At 37.5% G+C, this 20,250-nt stretch overlaps 1 protein-coding gene across 3 annotated transcripts; it reads right to left on the minus strand.

Moving 5' to 3' along the window:
* Positions 1-671: 671 nt before the first annotated feature.
* Positions 672-19,901, minus strand: LOC144518070 (actin filament-associated protein 1-like 2). 3 transcript variants are annotated; one of them, XM_078250453.1, is made up of 16 exons: positions 19,750-19,901; positions 13,847-13,984; positions 12,369-12,446; positions 12,070-12,125; positions 9,604-9,715; positions 9,266-9,516; positions 8,829-9,008; positions 7,940-8,026; positions 7,389-7,458; positions 5,738-5,961; positions 5,547-5,656; positions 4,898-5,015; positions 4,664-4,751; positions 4,084-4,250; positions 3,500-3,610; positions 672-2,762 (listed from the first exon to the last, which is right to left on the minus strand). In XM_078250453.1, the coding sequence occupies exons 1-16, from the start codon at positions 19,763-19,765 to the stop codon at positions 2,736-2,738; spliced, it is 1,833 nt and encodes a 610-aa protein (XP_078106579.1). In that variant the 5' UTR covers positions 19,766-19,901; the 3' UTR covers positions 672-2,735. The 3 variants fall into 3 exon arrangements, with proteins under 3 accessions (XP_078106579.1, XP_078106578.1, XP_078106580.1); XM_078250452.1 differs by having other exon boundaries at positions 12,070-12,128; XM_078250454.1 differs by having other exon boundaries at positions 9,266-9,495; positions 12,070-12,128; positions 19,750-19,900.
* Positions 19,902-20,250: the final 349 nt, after the last annotated feature.

Genomic DNA, 20,250 nt, shown 5'->3' on the forward strand with positions numbered 1-20,250 from the left:
CCACTGTTTTTAAATAACTTAATTATAATATAGTTTAGTCAGTGGTGGAATATAACTCAGTACGTTTTATGAAGTACTCTACTTAAGTACAAATTTGAGGTAATTGCACTTTACTTGAGTATTTCTATTTTCTGCTACTTTATACTTCTACTCCACTACATCTAGAGAAAAATATTGTACCTTTACCTAATTTGTATGACATCTTCAGTTACTACTTATTTTACAGACTCAGATTAAAAGGCCTAATACAAAATACAATCAACAAATAAATGATGATGCATTATTTTAGGTTAATATAAATCTTTATTTATCCGCGCGGGGGAAATTCAGAAACTACCCAGCAGCATATGGTATTAAAACGAGCTCACCTTCATCAGCGGCAACATTAAAGTGATGAACACATTAATGCATCAATCATTTTTCATCGAATATAATTCTGAAATGGGTCATTCTGCATAATGAGTACTTTTACTTTTTGTACTTTGGTAAGTATATTTTGATGCTTATACTTTTGTACTTTTACTCAAATAAAATGCTGAATCCAGGTCTTTTACTACAACATTTCTACACTGTGGTAATACTACCTTTACTGAAGTAAAACATCAAACAACTTCTTTCACCACTTTTTGTATCCCTGCTGTAATTTCAAACCTTTACAAATACTAAAAAACTAAAATGCAGTTTTTTTATATTACAGTATCATTTTACAGATCAGAGTTTAGTCCAACATCAATAAAGAAACGTTCTCCTGAGATTATTATAAAATCCAAGAAAATATAAGTCATGGAAATAAACATAGGCTAAATCATCATGTGTATAATAACATTGTGCAGATCAAGTAAGAAGAGATATAAAACAGTTTCAGTTAAAACACAATTACATCAAAGAGAACATGTGGTATTAAACTAAATAGAACTAACTTAAACAAATGTGCGATCTGAAATTCACAACAATAAGTCATCAAACTGAACACAGAGAAGAGGATTTCTATTACAATTTACAGACTTAACCACACAGGATTAAACACACCGGAAAGAAAACCAAGAAAAACATGTCTGTTTTCACACTGTACAGACTCCAGCTCTCTGAGTGCCTTTAAAGAAAGAAGTGCCTACAGCTCATTTGCTACAGCTGATTCGGAGCTCCAAGAACAACAGGAAGTACACTGGATTCATAAGCACCTATATTATTGCGATGGATCTAATAATATCTAAAAAAAATAAATGTTTATTGATTATATATATACTGTAGATATCAAAATCAAAGTCTCTAATTGGACTAAATAAACCCTGATTAGTGTTACGATGAAATGTTAATAAAGAATGTGCAGTGTGAGGGCTTTTATGTGTGTACTTATGAAACAAAGGCAGGTGTGAGACTCAAGCCTGTGTACTCACTCTCTCAACAAATCCTAAAAGCCAAAGGATCATCATCAATATAATAATCTGAAAAAATAGGGTTCCCCAATTTTGACTTCTTATTTTACTCTGATGCATTCCTGATGTTTAAAGTTATTCATAATCTTGCACACCCTTCTGTTAAAGGATGCCTTGCCTATCCCGACAGCAGCAGTGCCAGTAGGACTAGAGACTCTGCTCAGGGTGACTGGGTACCGCAGTTCAAAAGGGCCTTTGGCCTTTGGTCAGTCTGCTTTCTCAGTTTAAGTAGTGGGGAAGTGAAATTGAGTATCTTCCATACTCACAAACAGACTCAGGATGTTTTGCAGTGTTTAAAACCAGCCCCAAAACCAGTATTTATCATACTGATTCGATGCATTGTCTCGCACTGATTGACTTTTATGTATTGTGCTGTTTAATGTTTGCTGTTCTGTGGTTATTATTTGTGTAGCTGCCCAGGGGCAACAGATGTAAATTAGCTGCTAGCTAACTCTTGTGCAATTACCTTCAATTGTGCACTGGCCTGCAAAAATAAACAATAAAATAAATGAAAACTACCAACATCACTAAAACCAGCCGTGCACAGATGTTGCACATACAGACATGTTTTTTTGACATGTACAGTTGCTGCAGTCTGAACAATCGTAACTTTTGGGCTGCTTGAAATTAGATGACAAACTTTGTATCATTTTAAAGTCACACAAGGTTCTCTTGATTTTGGTGACTTGTTCGGTGAAATTAGGTAATTGCTCAGCACTAATCCAACATAATACCTAAACATTTGATGTCGACTTTAATCAGTGGTGTGAGTACAATTTTGAGATACTTGTACTTTACTTAGTGTTTCCATTTTCTGCTACTTTATACTTTTACCCACTACATCTCAGACTGAGATGTTGTACTTTTTACTCCCCTACATATATCTGATAACTTTAGTTACTTTACAGATTCAGTCAAAACAAAATATAATCAACTAATGAATGATGATGTATTAACTACCAGCTGCAAAATTAAAGTGATGAACACATTAATGCATCAATAGTTGTAATCCAATAATATATATTATTCTGCATAATGAGTACTTTCACTTTTGGTACTTTAAGTATATTTTTATGCTAATATTTTTGTACTTTTACTTAAGTAAGATTAGGATTTTTATTTGTAACAGAGTATTTCTATACTGTGGTATTACTACTTTTATGGAAGTAATACATACTTTCTCCACCTCTGACCGTAATGAGTAACTTCATTCATTGTAAAGCATGTCAGAAAGTTCTTCAATTGAGAGGACTGGTTGTAGATGATGATGATGATGATGATGATGACAGACAGTTGGTATCAAGCAGCAGCTTTGGTTTCCCATTCCTGTGAAAACAGTAACAGCAGAGTTAACTGGACAACAAAGACAGATGATTCAATACCTTTTTATGAATGGTGTTCATATGCTGCTGTTTTCTGTTAAAGTCTTTGCTGACCTCCAATGGTTTAACTTGTCACCTTGCTGCAGTGATGCACAGGTGTACTCCAAGACCCTGTGACATCACTGCTGGCTATGGTTACAGGTGGAACTTTTAACCAGAGAGAAAAATAGCCTACTGCTTTACAACCTGCTTACTTTAAAAAAAAGAACGTTAGCATTAATAAGCTAAACTTGAAATGCTAAACATGCTAACGTGAACATGTTAACATTAGCATGCTCAATTTTGTAGAGTAACTACTTTTAGTTAGTACTTTTTTACAGTGTGGTATTCGTACTTTTACTTAAGTATAGTATGTGAATACTTTCTCCGCCATCGGTAAACTGTAGCAGTATCTAGATTTGAATTCACTAAAATTTGCCTTGAAATACAGAAACTCTGCATTTTTTTGACTAAATCTGTATTAAAACATAAAGGTGACTGAATGTTGACTGTGATCTATCTGCAGGTTAATTTAGCTAGAAATGAAATAAGTGACATAAAGTCATGTCATTTGTAGTTTATGAGCTAAAAAGCAGCGGAGTGAACCTTTAACCCAGAGAGTTGTAAACGGAGGCATTTTATGTGCAGCTATAACATAAGTTTGTGTGTGTGTGTGTGTGTGTGTGTGTGTGTGAAACTCACCTTCCTCCTCTGGAAAACCTTCCCATGTTCAATGAACAGCGCTGAAGGAGCTCGTCTGAGAGAGTTTTTAGCTGAGGCCGTCCGTCGCAGCAGAGGGTTCAGGAAACCCGCCTGCACCAGTAGACCAGCAGAGACCAGCAGGGACCAGAGAACAGAGGATGTCAAAACCACAGTGTGGCTCAAATATAATACATACTGTATAGGCCTATGCTCTGAATCTACAGCAAGATGAAGTCCATGAAAATATATATGTATATGTGTGTATTTATCTATGTACTTTAATTTAATTTATTTAATTTAACATTTTTTTTCATTATACAGTGGGTTAGCTTTATTATTAGTAATAGGTTATATACATCTCCAACAAGTCATTTTACTTGTATATACATTTAAGTTGATGTATCATTATTAATGTTATAATTAACATTGTTCTACCTTTGTGTGTGTCTGTACACTGATGTGTAGTTTTCCTTTCTTTTAAATCTATTTCTTAATGCAGATATGCAAATGTGTATGCATCCATCTTATTGTAATGCACTGTAAATTGAGATGTTTGTAAAATTGCTGTCCCTGTTTTTCCTCACCTGAGCACGCTCACTGCAGATGGCCAGCGACTGTCTAAAAGAGGTGCGTTTGTTTTGCTTTCCAACAGACGCCAGGTTGATCTCTGACCCCGCCCTCAGCTGCACCGTCCTCTTCCCCGTTAACTCCAGCTTCTGAACGCCTCGTTCCACTTCCACCGACTTCCTGTCTGAAAAAACGGACAAAGATCTTGACTAAAGGTATTTCTAGCATTTTAAAAATTACATAAAGCTATAGTGCGTAGTTTCTGCCGCCCCCATGAGGAATTCTAAGTAATGACAACAAAACTGTCAGCACGTCCACATGATACAAGCCTTCTGTGAGCGCGGAAATATCAGCATGCAGATGCAACTATACCAGCCTGTATGTAGCCTGAGAGGGAGAGAAACATCAGCATCTGCAAAGCTCCTTTAATAACTGAAGGTCACAACTTAGATCAGTGAATCAACATTTTTATCAGCTCAGATCTTCTCTCGTCTGTACTGTGGTGGCTGAACAGTCAGAGGATTTCAGTGAGAAAATCAACTACAAACTATGAAACTGAGATTGAGTCTTCATGCTTATTTATAAGCTGAGACTCACTGTGGCCGGTGAAGACGGTGTTGCTGTAGGCCACTGAGTCTCTGGACGACACCGAGCTGCAGTGAACTGAATCCTGAGAGCTGTGGAGCTAAAATGCCACAAACACTGATCATTGTTATTATCTGTTCAATTCAATCTTGTACAAAGAAACAAGTTTTATGACAGTTTCCTTGTTTGTATGAACAAAGGAGTGATTTTAAACGGAGCTTAAATACTTTGCTATACAGAGCGTACCATGAGCTCCAGTATGGAGGTGTTGGAGTAGATGGGCTGGTCTTGGCCTGCTCCACTAAGGTGGAAGGGGTCGTCCATGTAGGTGTTGGAGGTGGGAAACCTTCGAGTCTGCAGCCCACTGAGTAGGGAAAAAAACGAAATCACTACAAGAGAAGAAGAAGAAAACATGTACAATACCACGTGGGGTGCATCAGGGTTCTTTTCTTGGACCATTTCTCTTTTAGATTTACATTAATGATCTTTTTTTCTTTTTGCAGATTGTATTGAACTAATTATGAACTATTACCACACAGTAAAAATACTCTGTTACAGTAAAAGTCCTGCATTGAAAATGTTCCTTCAGTAAAAGTATGTAAGTATAATCATAAAATCGTAGTTAAATTATTACAAGTATAGAAATGTCCCCTGTGACTGTTCATTCATGCATTAATGTAAAAGTAGGATTTTACAGTTGTAGTTGGTTAAGGTGGAGCCCATTTTGAACTATTAACTAATGATTATTTCCATTATGAATTAATCTGCTGATTATTTTCTCCATTAATCGATTGTTTGGTTTGTAAAAATAGCGTCACAATTACCTAAAGCCCAAAGTGACAATGTTTGTATGCATGTGAACACCCTGACAACCTGACAACCCACCCTCTTTTACCTGAGAGCTCCACCTGTGTTGATCTGTGTGTTGTTGTCTTGGTGACTGTGATTGGCAGCTCCGTCCTGCAGCAGCTTTAGCCATCGCTCCTTTTCACCTGAACTACTCACCTGAAGGAAGGAAGTATTGACACATGAAAATATAAACAGCTAACTCCAACCCTTAACCAAATGAATGCCTGGTCAGCTCACCTCCAGCACAGCCACCTGGTCACCGAGCATGCTCAGTGTGATCCTGTAGGAGTGATCGGTGTCAGGCCCGCCTCTGACCTCACACCCTCTGAGCTGGATGGTGTACTGAGGCGACCTCTCTACCTCCTCCTCCTTCGCCTCCTCTCCAAACATGTTGAGTAGACCTGCCTCCACCTGACACAGTAAACTCTGCCACTGACAGTTCATCAGCACGCTCAGGAAACCTGTCAGTCAAACACACCTGAGGTCAGAGCGAGGTCACTCTAACGTGACATCATTTAGTGACTTAAAGGAGCTTAACACTGTTTTAGCCTTTTTCTCAATAGGAGCTGTTTTTTCTTTTCATTGTTGTCGACCAGTGGTTGCCTGGATAAAATAAAATCAATAAAATGAGCTCCACCTCGACCAACTACGGAATTGAAGTACAGCTCACATACATCAAAAAATACATTTTTTTCTGACGCTATGGTACTATTTTCACAAGTATGCGGTAATATTTCACTACCTTAAATACAACTCTAAGTACATCTGACATTGACTGTGTACAAAAAAAACATCTAGAACTACCAATTTTATTATAAAATACATTATGGTCATACAAAGTAACATAACATAACTTTGCATAGGATTTTCTTCTCTATTGTTAAAACACTTTTTACTAACACTATGCTCATTGTTCATAACTGATAGTCAACAAAACATTTGCCTAATATACTATATGTATGGTTTTAAATTATGCAAAACTTCAGAATCACCACCCTAAGGTGTGAGATTTTATATGACCTTAGTGGGATTTGAACCCACAACCTTAGTATTAGTAACTTACAGTAGTGCTCAAACCATCAGGGCCACAAAGAACCACTGCAATGATTACAGTGTGTACAATACAATAGTGTGGATAAGGCTTGTAATGACATCACTGCTGACCAATGTCAGGCTTGGATTCAACATTCAAGAAGATTTTTCCCAAGGTGCATGAACTATGAAAACATACATTGTGATGTGGACGAGAACTTATGGCCAAATCCAGAAGACCGAATTGATGCAGATTAGTGTAGTGTGTACTACAGAAAACTTTTGCAGTATTTATAGTAAACTATTTTCTTTCAGTTCTGTTACAGTGTTTTATTTACAGTATTTCATTAGATAAAACCTTACATAATGTTGCAATACAGTAAAAGTTTGTTGCAAACAGATCATCTTTAGCACTTCAAAGGGTAATTTTAAAACATGTATCCTACATCGTTTGGTCTTGGACTATGGGATTGTTACAATAACTTAACTGAAAGAATTGTACTATGTATGATATGTTTAGGTGACTTAACAAATGTCCTCATTGTATTTCACCAGAAACTTAGTGGTTGAAACATTGATCTTGTATTGATGTAAGATGTTTACAAGCCAAATGAAAAGAGAATCAGTTGCTTTGAATGCAAGAGTTAATGATTTACAAGTATGATCAGTTGGGAGTCACTGCACCATACTATTGATAATAACAAAACACTGACAGGATTTTGTTGATAATACTTAACTGACATTTCAGTTTACTGACTGTAATCAAAGTATGTTTTAAATACTTTTCTTCGTCTTTTCTCCAGCCTACAGATATAATAATAACAATAATAATAATAATAAGTAAGGATTTCAGTACCTTTGTCTTTGTTGAGGCTGCAGCCATCTGAAGGTTTCTCTTCCTCAGAGTCAGTCTGGACTGTACTGGACTGAAGAGACACAACATGGACACCTTGTATTTGAATGAAGGCAATTAATTATTATTATTGTGTCACGCATATAACTATGCCTTACAAGACACCGAAAATGTATACAAGCAGGAGCAGAGAGCTGTGTATACATTTACAAACAACAAACAAAGTTCAGAAATAGAGAAACAGCTAAAGCATCTTTTCACGGTGCAATCTTCCTTGTGTACAACAAAATTCATAAATCACTGACAAAAACATCCACTATACAGAATAAGTACGTATTAAATAATCTATCTTGCCTGTTTCTCCAGGCTTTTGAGACAAAGGTCAACACATCAAAATAGTATAGTTATATTTTACAACCTTGTTTGATATAAGACTCTCTGCAGCAGAGTGGAAGAACACTTAATGTGTGTTGATTTTTTTTAACTTTTACTTACTTTTACTGTCTGAAGGGTTTTGGTTAAAGTTAGGGAATACATTATCAACATGGCCTCACCCTGCAGGACAGCAGCCGGTCTGATCTGATCAGAGACAACGAGCTCTGAGTCTCCTCTTCACCCCCAGCACTCACCTCCTCTATCACCTGCACACGCAAACATGTACAGCTGATATACAGTACTATATATACATACAGTATTTATATGTGTGTGTGTTAATGTATGACCACTAATGTTATCTGAAAAAAACTCAGAGACATCTGAAACCTGACGAGGAGACACAACGACACGCTGATTTTATATAAGAGGTCCCAAAAACAATGTAATACAACAATAACATAACACAAAAATGTTTAATCTTTAACAATGTATTATATTTTATAAGCTTACAATATGTATTGTATGTAAAATCTTAATCAGAAAAATAACTACAGCTATTAAATATGTTAAATGTAGTGGATTAAAAAGCACTATATTTATCTCTGAGATGTGGTGGAGTAGTAGTATAAAAGAGGATTAAATGGAAATAATCAAGTCAAGTACAAGCACCTCACATTTCTACATTTCTAAGTAGAGTAAAGCAAAATGTTCTGAAAACTATCAAAAGTAAAAGTTTCCATTAAAGCCAAACAGACCCTTTCAGAGTATTTATATACTCGCAACCTAAAGGAAAGATTGTGGCAGACCCATCCCACCCTGCACACAAACTCTTTGAACCTCTTCCCTCAGGCAGGAGGCTGCGATCCTTTAGAACCAAAACCTCACGCCACAAGAACAGCTTCTTACCGACTGCAGCTGGCCTCACCAACAAGGTCCAGCACCCCCACAAAAATGACGAAAGTAGAAGTATAAAGTAGGATACAAATAAATATCCCACCACTGGTGAATAGGCCTACAACATATTGAGCATTAGTAATGAGTGCAGTGTGTGCTTTGTGTGTCTCTGACCCTCCTCCATTCGTCGGCCTGCTGGAAGCTGCTGTAGCCCAGCACCAGTGTCTCTGATCCCAGTAACACCAGTTTGAGCTGGTGCTGGATCTTCCTATTGCTCTTTGACTTGTAGACGAGCTGACAGCCGCGCAGGTTCAACTCCAGCTGAGGCAGCAGGTCCTGAGCACACTTATAACACTAATACACACACACACACACACACACACACACACACACACACACAGCTGTACTTGGAACTGTAACTGTTGGGGAACATCATCAACTCTTTTTATGTTTTGTTTGCAAAAATCTTAATTTGTAAAGTAGCTAAAGCTGTCAGATAAATAAAGTGAAGTAGAAGTGTAAAGTGGCAGCAAAAAACCTCAGGTACCTCAGATTTGTACTTAAGTACTTGAGTATATTTATATAATAGGCTACTTAGTTGTTGGTCCTACCAGCATCACGTCGCTCCTGATGATGAACAGCTGTTTGGTCCACTGTCCGAGCCACTTCCTCTTCCACAGGTAACCACAGAGGCGGGACTCGGGGATGGGTCTTAGGCAAGGCTGGGAGGCGCTCCATTGGATGTAGTGAGCTCTGTCCTTCACAGGCTTCTCATCATCATCATCATCATCATCTTCCTCCCCGTACGACTCGTAGTGACTGCTGTCTGACTCCGCCTTCTCTGAGGGAGGGACAAAGACGTCTTTATTAAAGCTTTCACATCATGTTTCTGCGTGTGTGTGTGTGTGTGTGTGTGTGTGTGTGTGTGTGTGTGTGTGTGTGTAGATACCAGTGTTAGACATGGTTGTGTCAGGTAGGTAAGGTTCCGCTTCCTCGTAGGTATCTTCATCATCCTCATCACCTCCGAGACATCCTGGAGGTAGGGGTGGCACCTCAGGGCCCTGGATGGATGGAGGGGGGGAGTTAAAGGCTGACGTTTGTAGACGTTATCGACTTAATTAAGATTGAAAGTTAAAAACATTTACTGGAGGGAAAGAGCCTCCTCCATCGCTGCCCCCTCCCTCTGGAACTCTCTCCCCCACCACCTGAGACATTCGCCTTCACTCACATCTTCCAAAAAAAAACTCAAAACCCACCTATTCAAATCTGCTTTTCACTGTGATTATTGTTTCTTTCTCATAGTTCTAGTTGTATTGTTGTATATAGTTTAGTGTATTTATATTGTTTTGACTGTTTCTGTTCTTGTTTAAATGTAAAATGCCTTTGAGTATCTTTGAGTATGAATAAAATGTATTATTATTAGTATTATTTTGTGTGTCACAGAGTTTTGGTCTGAAAATGACACAACTATGATGTCAGCTCTGGATGCAGCTTTATCCACAGCAACAGCTGCTGAGGCACATGGGTACTGTAGTGTTTAAAGATATTTAACAAAAACAAAGAAGTGGAAACATTTCCAGTAGGGTTTGAATATCCATGTGACTCCTGTGTTAAAGGAATAATTTGATGTTTTGGTAAAACTAAAGATTGAAGTTTGATATCGTTACTGGTTGCTGGTTGTGGGTTAGGGAAACCAAATGGAACTACAACACACAACAAACTGTGACTTTCTCGACTTGCAAAATTATCTTTTAAATAGACAAACATATGTGTAATTAATGGCACAATTCAAACGTCATCAAATTATTTATCCCTTGCCGTTGACTATTGTACATATTGTTTCCACAAAAATGTCCCATGGGGGACACTGGAAGGGGAGGGACTTTGCCTCTCTATTATTTGTGTATGGGACAAATAAACCTTTGAATCATTGAATGGGTCAAAACTAAGTTAGAACAACTAAACCACTAAACAAAGTACCAACCAAACTTTGTGCTTATGGTTAAATATTGAACAGGTCAACGCTGACAAGTATTAGAGACATTAACCCTTGTACATCTGTATACTCTCACTGTCCTCTCTGCTAAAAAAGTCACACTGAACTGAACTGAAGTGGAACTGAAATGGAGCTAAATACATTTGCAAATTAGTTGCATACGAACAAAATTTCCCAGGAGACAGAGTTAGTGTGTGTGTGTGTGTGTGTGTGTGTGTGTGTGTGTGTGTGTGTGTGTGTGTGTATAAGAGAGAGAGAGAAACAGAGAAATTGGTCATCACGTAGACCAGATGCTAATCGCCCGCCATCAATGACCACTTCCTCCCTCTGCAGAGCTCTCAGCCAATAGGAGAACAGATAGAGGGGAGATGGCCTCATATGTAAACACTGAACATCCTGTCACTCCCTCCAAAAAGCACACACACACACACACACACACACACACACACACACACACACACACACACACCGCCATCTCCTCCCTAACCCAAGGAGGATTCAGTCTGTCATTACTGACCCACATCACAAACCCTCCTCCTTCTTCTTCTCCTGTTTTTCTTTAACCACAGGGGGAACCATCATGAGGTCAAACAGTGCAGCAGAGTAAAAAAACAACACTGTCGAAACCTAAGTTAGAACAACTAAACCACTAAACAAAGTACCAACCAAACTTTGTTTGTATTAGAGACATTAACCCTTATACATCTGTATACTCTCACTGTCCTCTCTGCTAAAAAAGTCACACTGAACTGAACTGGATACGTTTGCAAATTAGTTGCATACGAACAAAATTTCCCAGGAGCCAGAGTTAGTGTGTGTGTGTGTGTGTGTGTGTGTGTGTGTGTGTGTCCGTCACGTAGACCTGATGCTTGACTGCAGAAATGTCAAGAAAAATGACTTTAACCATCAAAATAGTTCAACTCATTGATTAATGGACTAACGGTTTTAGCTGTACTTGTATAAACTGTTGGGGAGTTTAATTTATAACAAAACATAATGTTTTTTAATACACTCGTTGTATGTTTTGTGTATAAATTCCGAGGAAAATACTGTACTTTTTACTTCTCTACATTTATTTGATAACTATAGTTACTTTACAGATTCAAATTATTAAAACAAAATATAATCAAATAATAATCTAATAATCTAATAAATGATGATGTATTAGAGATTAAACTACCCGGCAGTGTATTAAATCATTAAAATTAGCTCCAGCTTTACCAGCTGCGACATTAAAGTGATGAACACAATAATCCATTAATAATTATAATACAATAATATACATTACTACTTTTACTGAAGTAAAATATCGGAGTACTCCTTCTACCTCTGATTTTGTTTAGAGTCGCAGGCTGGAGTCTCTCCCAGCATGCATTGGGTGAGAAATGTGAGAGATGTGTGAAGTGACTCGTGACTCACCCCTTTTGTCAGCCACACAGGTGAGTCCTGATTTAAGACCAGCTCAGACTGGACACCTTCTGGACAAGCAAACAAATCTGGTTTCAAACTGTCTTTTATATCACAAACAACATGTAACATGTTTCATTTTCCATCTTTACAAACATTATAACATTGTTTTTAAGTTTAACATGAATTTGTATATTCTTTAGAATATTGACCAAAATTATCTGGAATGTGTCTCATTTCAATTCAAGTTGAAGGATCAGAAAATACGAAATTCTGAGTGCGCATGTCTTGTGATTTAAGCTCAGTGTTACCTGTCCCAGGTGTGTCTGCCAGCTCGTTGCTAGGAGACGATGATGGACAGCTCATGATCATGTACTCAGCATCTTCCACTAGAAACACAACAGAAATATTCATATGTGGCAGTAAACCTCAACAGTAGCAGTTATTACTGGATTAATCAGTTAGTTCTAACTGGTTTTAGTGGTAGAAGTGGCTCCAGCATTTTAACCACTTCCACATCTTACAGTCAACTGACACTTCAACTGCTTACAGTGCACACACTTCAACTGTCTCCATCCCTTTTCTGAAATTTCAGCTATATTTATCACATACAAAGTGACAATTTGCCTCCTTTAGTGGTTAACTGACACTTCAACTGCTTTCATCTCTAAAGGGCCGTTCAGTGTCAGAGTGTGCGCTGCAGTTGACTGGAAAAGGCAGTTGTGTTGGTAGACTATAACCTTCTATTTTTTGTTCATAAAATGTACCTGAATTCACGAATATGTAGGATATTACTAGAGACATTACTGTAATCTTACATTGCTATGTCTGCTGTATTGGGTTATTATGTGGGCTATTAGAGTGCGTGCTTGACGCCACTGTTTACAGTACATTATCATTCAGCAGTGTGGATGCTCACATTGTTGTAGTTATAGGTATGGTTATATCATTCTTGATGTGATTTACTCTCCAACTGTCATTATAACTGCTTATAGTGCAACCACTTGCACTTTAACGGTTTCAACTTCACTCAGCGCTGACACTTAAATTAACACTTAAACATCATTCAGTGCTTACTTACTTAAGTGCTGACATCTTTCAGTAATTATATTTTAACTGCCACTTCAACATCTTTCAGTATTTCATCTATTTCAAAAGTTTCAACTACATATATTAAGCAGCGAGCACACAAAGGTTTTTCTGATAATTTTGCCTTTTTCTACTTAGTAGTAGCATTAGCATTGGTAGTAGGAATAGTAGAAATAGTATTATCAGGAATAGCACTAGTGTTTTTATGTTTTACTCTTTAAACTACAATTCAACCGCAGTAGGCTAATTGTATTTTAAATACCACTTCAACTCCTTTCAGTATTTGAATGATTACCTCCACCAAGTAGTGTTTTTTTTAGTTTGGTTTGTTGGTTAGTTAGTTTATCTGTCAGCAGGATTATGGAAAACCTACTGGCCTGATTTTCAATTTACCTTGGTTGACGGATGTAGCATTGGCAAAGGAAGAACCAATTACATTTTGGTGTGGATTTGCATCACGTGGCGAATACAGAAACTAATTTTCCCTAACCCTTGTGAGGTAGGGGATTGGCCTTGGCGGAGGTCTGCCCTCTCCGAGTGCCCTTCTTGTTTCAAATGTTTTCAACTGCAAATATTCTGCAGCGATCACACAGATTTTCTACAGAAACAAGCAGTATTACTCTAGCTTTGGTGGTAGTAGTGGTAGCAACAGTAGTAGTAGTAATAGTAGTAGTATTATGAGTAGTAGTAGTATTATTACCAGGAGTGTCGTTTGTTTGCAGTTTGGACAGCAGCTCTGAGATGGATTTCTTCTGAGACTGAGCGATGTAACTCAGGTTCTGTTCAGAGTCCAGAACAGACAGGAAGGACTGCAGATCCCAGATCAGCTTGGCCAGCACTAAAGACAGAGAGACAGACAGGAAGAGAGTCAGGTGAACAGCTAGACCCACAGACTCCTCAGCTGTCTGCCTGTTTGGCCTCATTAAGGGGGTAAACTCTAAAGGGAAATAACAGAGAAAATCACCACCAAACAGTTTGACAGACTTTATCTCTGAGTCATTTTAATTGTTGACAGAGAAGCAGAGCCATGAGTCATGTTTGATTACTCAGTATCTGTCTCTCTAGCATTCTCTTTGTACTTGTCTAAGGCGGAATGTAACTAAGGACATTTACTTACTGTACTTAAGTACAATGGGAGGTACTTGTACTTAGTAGTAATGTGTTCTCATGCCACTTCCTACTTCTAAGAGAAAAATGTACTTTTTACTTCACTACATTTACAGCTTTAGATACTAGTTACTTTACAAATTCAATTAATTAAGTTTTTGGAAACAAAACACATGAATGTACAGCTGAAATGATTAGTTGATTAATCATTTGACAGAAAATGAATTGGAAACTGTTTTAATGGTTGAAGTCATTTTTTTCATGAAAAAAGATTTCATAGTTTCCAGCTTCTCAAATGTGAAGATTTGCTGCGATATTGTTATGATTTAAAGTAAAGTTTGACCAAGGTTTGTTTGATAACGTAATGTTTAATTGAGCTGGGTTAAAAATACGTATTAGAATCAAAGTTTAAAAAAGTAAATTCGTTAGATAAATGTTTCTATCCTCATTTCACTAGTCATAAACACATAAAAACAGATGGGGGCTCCGTTTGTCGTCAGTAGGTTGATAAAACATGTCTGTGTTCGTGTCATGAATGAAGCTGTTGTTTCTCTCTCACTCACTGAATACTTACTTTGTGTTTTGGCTTCAGAAGAGTAAAGAGCTGAAATCATTAGGCAGCGATGCCCCTCACTTTATTATCCACTTCAGATAAAAATACAAACCAAATATTTTCCTCATATCTCTATGGCTATGCTATGTCTCATCATTTACAATAGGGGCTACATCCCCTATTCCAGGCGTATGAGGTGCTGCCATCAGGCAGAAGCTATAGGGTGCCGTCCTTACAAAAAGTTAGGGAAAATAACTTGATCCTTTCCGTGTGATAATACTGCACTTTGGTATAATATTAAAATGTCACTGATGATGTGGCACCTTACTATTGATAGCCCACTGGTGCTAATGAAACTGCACTTTACTATTTTATAATGTAGAGATATTTGGTGTTGTGTTTTGTTGTTGTGCGGGTGGGGGGGAGGGTTTAGTGGTCCTGTTGTTGTCTTTTGTCTATGGTCTGTTGTCTGTCTGTCTATCTGATGAGCTGTATAGTGCAAGATGAATTTCCGAAAGGATCAATAAATGTCTATCTATATTTAAGATATTATCCTGTTTCTTTTGAGTTTTTAAGATAAGTCCTTGTATAAGCTTTTAGCTTTCTCCCTCTCCTGCACAAGCTTTTGTTTATTGACTATATATAGGTGTAAATGTGTCTTGTATATGTCTGAAATATCTATAAGTGGTATTATTGTGTGTTTTGAGTGTAAAAATTAAATAAATAAATAAATAAATAAAAATGTCCTCGTCAATATATAATGTTCTAGCTCTCACTTTAATTCCTCATCAGATATTTTTCAGTAACAGAAGACTTCACGTTCCTATGATATTTGTTCCAAAACCAACATTAAGGTGTTGAAGGGTGAAACGCTGTCTGTTGTTCAGGTTATTGATTCTGTTAATGAAACACTGAACTGACTTGCACCTGTTCAGGTCAAATTTCCCATCACACGTATTCAGATGCTCTGGCCTTCACATGTTAACTGATTTGACGGATACACACTGATAAGCTACTGCTAATGTTTGACACAGAATAAAGAGTGTGTGTGTGTGTGTACGTGTTACATCATTTAACTGAAGGTCCCTGTACAATAACTGAGAAACAGGAAGAATATGTCTGCAATTCTTCATCAGGAGGGAAATTTTTCATTGATTTGATAGACAACAGGGCTGTGTTTGTTACTGTATACACCTACCACCTACAGGACCTGTACAACCACCTCAGTGACCATTAGAACCACTAATGGGATCCCTAGAGACTCTTCAGTGAGCCCTAATACATCTTTAGCGATCTCTTCAACCTTCTTAATGACAAATTAAACCTCCTAAAGAACCACTAGAACCACCTGAAGGAACCTACAGGAATCTTCCTCACTGTTTTCCTAATGACTAGAACCACCAAATGGACTAAGAAAACCTCCTCAGTGACCACTAAAATCTCCTAAAACAAACCAAGAACCACTTACAGGACCTCAAGAACCTCTTCACTGAGCTAAAAGAGTTATACCGCCACCAGAAGGACTCCTTGTCCCTTCTCAGTGACCACTGCAACATCTTAAAGGACAATGCCAACAACTTAAAAGGCCAATAGTAAAACCTCCTCAATACTACAGCCACCTAAAGATACAATAGAACCAACAAAAACCTTTAGAACATCCTCACTGACCACTAGAACCTCTCAAAGACGTCCAGCACCCCCTTAAGGACCCCTAGACCCTAGACCCCTAGACCTTCCTCCACAGTGCTGTGGAGGAAGGTCTGGCAAAGCGAGACTATATCATATGACATGTTTGACAGGACCAGACCCAGTTAAACCACAGAGAACATCAACAGTTATATTGGTTAAAATGTTTCAACAGGATTTCTGTTGTATCCTGTTGCTGGTTAAACCCAAACTGAAGTGAATGGTCCTGAGAAGTTTGGCATCTCACAACAGTCTGAATTATCATCAAAAGGGAGTTGAAAATGTAGAAAATGCAGAGAAAACAGACGGGGATTGTGTTTGAGCTCCATTCAGAAGGACAGAGTGAGTCCAGTCACTCTCTGAATGAGTGGGAGACGAAGGTTAAATGTTTCAGATTAACTCGTCTCTGCTGATTTTAAGGATCCGACAGATCTGCTTATCAGACTGCTGCTGTTTTAAACACTGAGCTGCACATACCTCACACACCCACAGCACATCGTCAACAACACACCCACAACACATAAAAAACACATCAACAACATATCAAGAACAACAACAGAAAGACTCAGAGACAAGAGGAAGAGAAAAACTGCTGCCGGACTGAGAAATAAAGAGTTTGTGTTACTGAACGCTGCCTATCTGACCATCAACATCACTTCCTGTCTCTGGCTTTGATGCTGCAGAACACACACACACACACACACACACACACACACACACACACACACACACACACACACACACACACACACACACACACACACACACACACACACACACACACACACACACACACACACACACACACACAACTTAACAATCACATCAACAACAACACCTACAAACTTAAACAACTATACAAGCAGAATGCATAGCCCTTTTTATATCTATTTCACTGAATTATTTTGGCATTACTGTAATCTCTAATGCTTTAAAAGTTGTGTTGGTTGTTGTGTTCTCTACTTATTGCAATCTTTGTCTTCAGTTACTGAACTGTGAACTCTGAACTGTCTTGCTCAGGGGTGAGGTGAACAAACAAACAAACTAACTTATGAACTGACAAATTGACTTAACATACTAACAAACTGACAAGCAAACCAAATAAGTTTTTTCAAGATGCCTCTGTCAAGAAAAATAAATTACAAGAAGTATTTCATTCCAAATGTGAATAAAATATTTAGCATGTTCCTGTAATTAGAGTTTTTAGTGCTTCAGATAACTCAAGATACTAAAAGCACATTTCCTCTCTTCCCTCTATAGTCCTGTAGTATAAATTCAGTCAGATAGTTGTATGTGTCCAGGTTTGTATGTGTCCAGGACTGTAGCTCAGAAATGCAAATGTTTCTATTTTTACCAACCAGAGGATGAAAGAGAAAGCTGCTCCACACCCAACAACACACTAACGTTTTCTAAACCTTTTAACTTCAGCCAGCTACAGGATTGGCTTTGACCTGAAAGACTCAGTCTCAGTTTAAAACAATGTGTTTTCAGTGTAGCTACTGTAACTGCGTTATTTTGTGGTGTTACAGTTTATGATAAAAGAAAAAAAGCTCTGTTCAGGACTGCTGTACTAAAGAAGTTGAAGACAGGGTCAATTCTGTTTTATAAAGCTGATCATCTGATGTTCACATATCTCAGCTATGAGCACAGTAGTCAAGTTGAAATTTCAATGTAACACAAACTTTATCCAAATTTGTGTTGATATTAGTAGGCCTATCTAAACAGCTGGTGGAGCTAATTCTCCAGTCGGTGCCATTAAACCACTGCAGAAGAAGAAGAGGTGATTGAAAGAGCTTAAACGATGTAAAACCATGAGGAAAACATGACGGAAATATGACGATAATATAATGTGAGGCAGGTTAGAGTCTCTTTTTCGCTCCACCAGATTTCCTATTTTCAACTCTTCATGCTTTGTGTACGTACGTCATCATCTATTCACTAAGGAAACATTATACACCTTCATCTTTAAATTTCCAGTCAGGTTTGTTTTATGCAAAAAATTAAACATGTGCATAAAAACCGACTGTTACTATTATTTCTGATAGAAAGGGCTGACAAAACAACCAAAATCAAACCCAAGTTGAATAAAGTGGATTTATCCTCATTGTAAGCAGTTAACACATGAAGTCATACAGTAAAACCAAAAGTGAGTACAACAGTCAGAGTGTTTGTAGCGGGAGAAAAATGCTGAATTGTGGGTCTGGAGACTTTATATACACTCAGTTTGAGTCTAAACAGTCTATTTGCTCAGTCCCCTGAGGGCAGCAGGAGGAGGAAGTGATGATGATGATTGTGATGATGATGATGATGATGATGATGATGATGAAGGAGGACAGACGGGTGTTTCCAATTGTTGTGCTGCTGTAGTTAACATACCATCAGTGTGATAAAGACTCCATACTTTTGACTGATTTTGATATTTTGTGGGGCCCCCGATTTACTATGTAAAACCTATAAACATTTAATAAATGCTTTGTAACACACAATAATGTAGTTTTTGTTGCAGATAAAAGAGTCTTTATTGTTTTAGATAGCACCCATAACTGCTGTATACACAGATAATAAATGACAATTTAGTAAAAAAAAAAAGAGAGAGAAAATTATAAAATATGTCTTCATATGAGAATGTTATACTTCTTGATGATTACTGTACATTTAAAAAAAAAAATCCTTATGTGTGTTTCCAACTACAATATACTGTGCTTTAAACCATTTCTTACATGTTTATACTGATTATAAATGCTAAATAGGGGGGAAAGTAAAGTGTACACACTATAAATAAAACAACATTAAACAGTGCAAACTTTTATGTACTTCATAGGTACCTTTAGTACAAACCTATGAACTTACGTGTTTTAATCGCACATTTCAGGGGAAATTTTAGTTGTTTGAGTTTGATTGCTTCTGTATTTTTATTATATTTTGATTTAGATTTGATGTACTTCTGATTATTAATCAATAAAGGCTTATCTTATCTTTTACATGTAATTATTCACGTGTAATATGGCATTGAATAAATGTCAGATTCACATACAGTATGCATGTAGACGCATGTGCCACATTTTACACTTATTTCATGTGATGTATAGAATAGATACTCCTTAATGTCCCAGAAGAAATAACTGAAATAACATTTAAAATAAATGGAAATCGTATGTACCATTGGTCAGGTGAAATGTCCACAAGTTAAAAACATGTGACTGTATTTCTGTCTGTAATATTTTTCTGTGGCTTGTATAATAAAGGGAACACAGTACCTTTCTGTTTGTCCATGTCTGTCTGTTGTCTCAGTTGCTGCTGATCTTAAGTCTCATTTCTCTGCTCCAGAGTCCAAAACATCAAGCAACAGAAACGGAGAACAGATTTCCTCCTCAGTGAACTCTCTCTTTCTTTCTGCTCTGTGAAGAAGCACTGAAGCTTGAGTCCTGCCTCTTTGTGACATCATGAGGGAGGAGAGAGAGGACAGACTGACACACACACACTCATTATGACTGAAGAGAGAGAGAGTCAAACACCTCACTGAGACAAACCAGTTTAATGTATATATGTATATGTCTTAAAGGGATAGTTTGGATGTTTTGAAGTGGGTTTGTTTCAGTTACTAATTCATAGTCAGTGTATTACCTACAGTAGATGGCAGTCGGCATGCCCCAAGTTTGGAGAAGCAGGCAGGAGTACCGAATCTTTATCAGTTTTAAGTGACTACATTTAGAATATCTTTATTGCTTTACCTTGCTGTCAAACATCCCTCAATACAC

This window comes from Sander vitreus, chromosome 5 (genome assembly GCF_031162955.1).
Source record: "Sander vitreus isolate 19-12246 chromosome 5, sanVit1, whole genome shotgun sequence".
Taxonomy (NCBI): domain Eukaryota; kingdom Metazoa; phylum Chordata; class Actinopteri; order Perciformes; family Percidae; genus Sander; species Sander vitreus.

Excerpts from the sequence above, each read along its gene's own strand:
- LOC144518070 (XM_078250452.1), bottom strand. Across the intron at positions 12,447-13,846 it reads GCAAACAAACGACACTCCTG|TGGAAGATGCTGAGTACATG; the intron begins GTAATAATACTA and ends TTGTGTTTCTAG. Across the intron at positions 7,459-7,939 it reads ACCGGCTGCTGTCCTGCAGG|TCCAGTACAGTCCAGACTGA; the intron begins GTGAGGCCATGT and ends GTGTCTCTTCAG.